Source organism: Camelina sativa, chromosome 12, assembly GCF_000633955.1.
Source record: "Camelina sativa cultivar DH55 chromosome 12, Cs, whole genome shotgun sequence".
Classification (NCBI taxonomy): domain Eukaryota; kingdom Viridiplantae; phylum Streptophyta; class Magnoliopsida; order Brassicales; family Brassicaceae; genus Camelina; species Camelina sativa.
This window is the reverse complement of record NC_025696.1, coordinates 25,051,108-25,053,706: the sequence shown is the minus strand read 5'-3', so window position 1 is coordinate 25,053,706 and position 2,599 is coordinate 25,051,108. Positions and strand designations below refer to the sequence as shown.

Here is a 2,599-nt window from a genome sequence, read left to right as displayed (position 1 = left end):
TCCCGCGGCACACATGTCCAGCTGTAGAAGGGACCTTCGAATTTGTTTAGAAGAATTTTAGTAATCTTCCGAACAAGTTTTGACCCTTTGTCACGAGTTAATGAGTCAAAAGAAACAATACGATACGCACATTCATAAAAAAGTTTCTACGGTTTGATGCATGAACACAATCTATACTTCAATCAGTAAACATAAACATGAATCTCAATACACAAGCAATATATCATAATACACAAGCAATGAATACACAAACATGAATCTAAAGACACAATCCTAAAGACACAATAAACCAAACGAAATAAACATAAACCAAACGAAATAAACATGAATCTAAAGACACAATCCTAAAGACACAATAAACCAAACGNCTATAAATGTGTATTGGTTTTTTAAAAAAGTTACCTCCAGGAAAATTTCTGTATATTCTTCTGTTGTGAGGTCCCGTGGCCGTGATTCTCCATCTGACACAGCAAAAGACTCTGCCTCGAGCTGAGACAACCTCTCTTGAACAGTCTTCTCATATGTCCCTGCAATCTTTTCTGCCTTCCGATCAACATATGTACCATCAGGCTTTGTATGTGCCTTGATGAAAACCTCACCAAGTCGGACTTCTCTTCCCAATTCCTCAACCTGCAATGTTATAAGAGATTAACTTTAAAAAATAACAGTTAAGTAAGAATAACAGTTAAATAACAGAGTAAATAACACTTAACCATTTCGTCTTGAAGCTGTTGATAAGACTTTGGCCCTGAGAGGTGGACATGAGGACCTAGGCCGTTACGGTCAGACATACGGGCCTGAGAGTAGGTTTTACTCTTTTGTTGTGCTTCTTCAGTGTCCCAGTAATCCTCCATCGTGCTCATGAGAGTGTCTCCAATCCAGTTTGGTTGAACTCCACTAGTCCTCACATTGCTAACCATGTCTTTGATCCGCTTTTGACAGATTTTCTCAAAATAAGCTTGAACAGTTCCGGTTATCAAAGGATCCCAGGTGTGGGTTTTCTAGAAAAAAGGAGCTATTGTTAGTGAAAAGAAGACATGTAAAGCTATGTGACATAAGGCTTATTGTAAGTGAAAAGAAGACATGTGACATATATCCTTACCGCGAACTCAATGAAGTATCTCTCTTGTTTGTCCCGCGGCACACATGTCCAGCTGTAGAAGGGACCTTCGAATTTGTTTAGAAGAATTTTAGTAATCTTCCGAACAAGTTTTGACCCTTTGTCACGAGTAAACCTCGAAAAGAAACAATACAAGAGGCATCAGTTAATGAGTCAAAAGAAACAATACGCATACGCACATTCACAAAAAAGTTTCTACGGTTTGATGCATGAACACAATCTATACTTCAATCAGTAAACATAAACATGAATCTCAATACACAAGCAATATATCATAATACACAAGCAATGAATACACAAACATGAATCTAAAGACACAATCCTAAAGACACAATAAACCAAACGAAATCATAATAAACTTACTCTCGTTATCATAATCACAATCCTAAAGACACAATAAACCAAACGAAATAAACATAAACCAAACGAAATAAACATGAATCTAAAGACACAATCCTAAAGACACAATAAACCAAACGAAATAATAATAAACGAGATAAACATGAATCTAAAGACACAATCCTAAAGACACAATCATAATCACAATCCTAAAGACACAATAAACCAAACGAAATAAACATTGACCTACAGATTTCTCTTCTAACATTCACAAAACACCATTACAAATACATGATAAGAGAGAAAAATCATACCATTGGGTGTTCGGTAAGGGTGTGGGAGAGAGGACCGTGGTGAACTTATCCCGACCTGGCACCACAAGCAGGGCATTTAGAGCCCGAACCACGTCCTCCTGGAGCTCCGGCAACACCGTAGAAGTTTCTTCTTCGAAGTTGTTGCCTTGGGACGATGGATGCGATGGATGACTACGAGTCTGATGACTACGAGCCTGAGAGCGTTGAGCTGGAGAAGGCGGAGAGTCATCTTGAAGAGTTGCATGAGTCGCTGGATTGTAGTTAACTTCTACTGAAGGAGACCGGCGTACTTGAGGTGGAGGTTGGCGAGTAACGGAGCCCTGAAATAGTTGTTGAGGCGGAGGATAGTCCCGGATCTGGGATTCCGTTGAATGTCGTGGCAAAATGGGGACTTCATCAGGTGTCTGCTGCGTACGAGGAGCTTGGACTGCCGGCGTGAAGTCGTACTGACTGGGTAGATTAGTATGTCGTAGTCTTGACCCTCCGGGAATCTGAGAATGATTACGATCGAGTTTTCTCTTTCTTCCTCGAGCAGGCATCGTGTGATGATTGAGACAAGAGACTGAGAAGAGAGATTGAGAAGAGAGAGTGTCGATTGAGAAGAGAGATTGAGAAGAGAAAGACGATTGAGAAGAGAGAGTGTGAAGAGAGACTGTCGATTGCGGCTTTAGGGTTTGTCTCGAGGAACCCTTGTCTCGAATGAGAAGAGATAAGAAGATTAGGGTTTTTTTTTTAACGGAATGTTAATGGATTTGGGCCTAAATTGGGTAATTAACCTAGATTTGGGCCTAAATTAATGCAATGACCTTAAACAAAAAAAATTTCT

At 39.8% G+C, this 2,599-nt stretch overlaps 1 protein-coding gene across 1 annotated transcript; it reads right to left on the bottom strand.

Moving 5' to 3' along the window:
* Positions 205-2,321, bottom strand: LOC109127991. Its single transcript, XM_019233645.1, has 5 exons — positions 1,774-2,321; positions 1,145-1,235; positions 714-1,001; positions 403-630; positions 205-273 (listed from the first exon to the last, which is right to left on the bottom strand). The coding sequence occupies exons 1-5, from the start codon at positions 2,310-2,312 to the stop codon at positions 205-207; spliced, it is 1,215 nt and encodes a 404-aa protein (XP_019089190.1). The 5' UTR covers positions 2,313-2,321.

Bases quoted from the DNA above. Each gene is read 5' to 3' on its own strand.
- LOC109127991 (XM_019233645.1), bottom strand. From the start codon at position 2,312: ATGCCTGCTCGAGGAAGAAAGAGAAAACTCGATCGTAATCATTCTCAG. The intron at 631-713 runs GTTAAGTGTTAT...ATAACATTGCAG, and splicing joins AACAGCTTCAAGACGAAATG to GTTGAGGAATTGGGAAGAGA. The intron at 274-402 runs GTAACTTTTTTA...TTGTGTCTTTAG, and splicing joins ATACAGAAATTTTCCTGGAG to GATTGTGTCTTTAGATTCAT.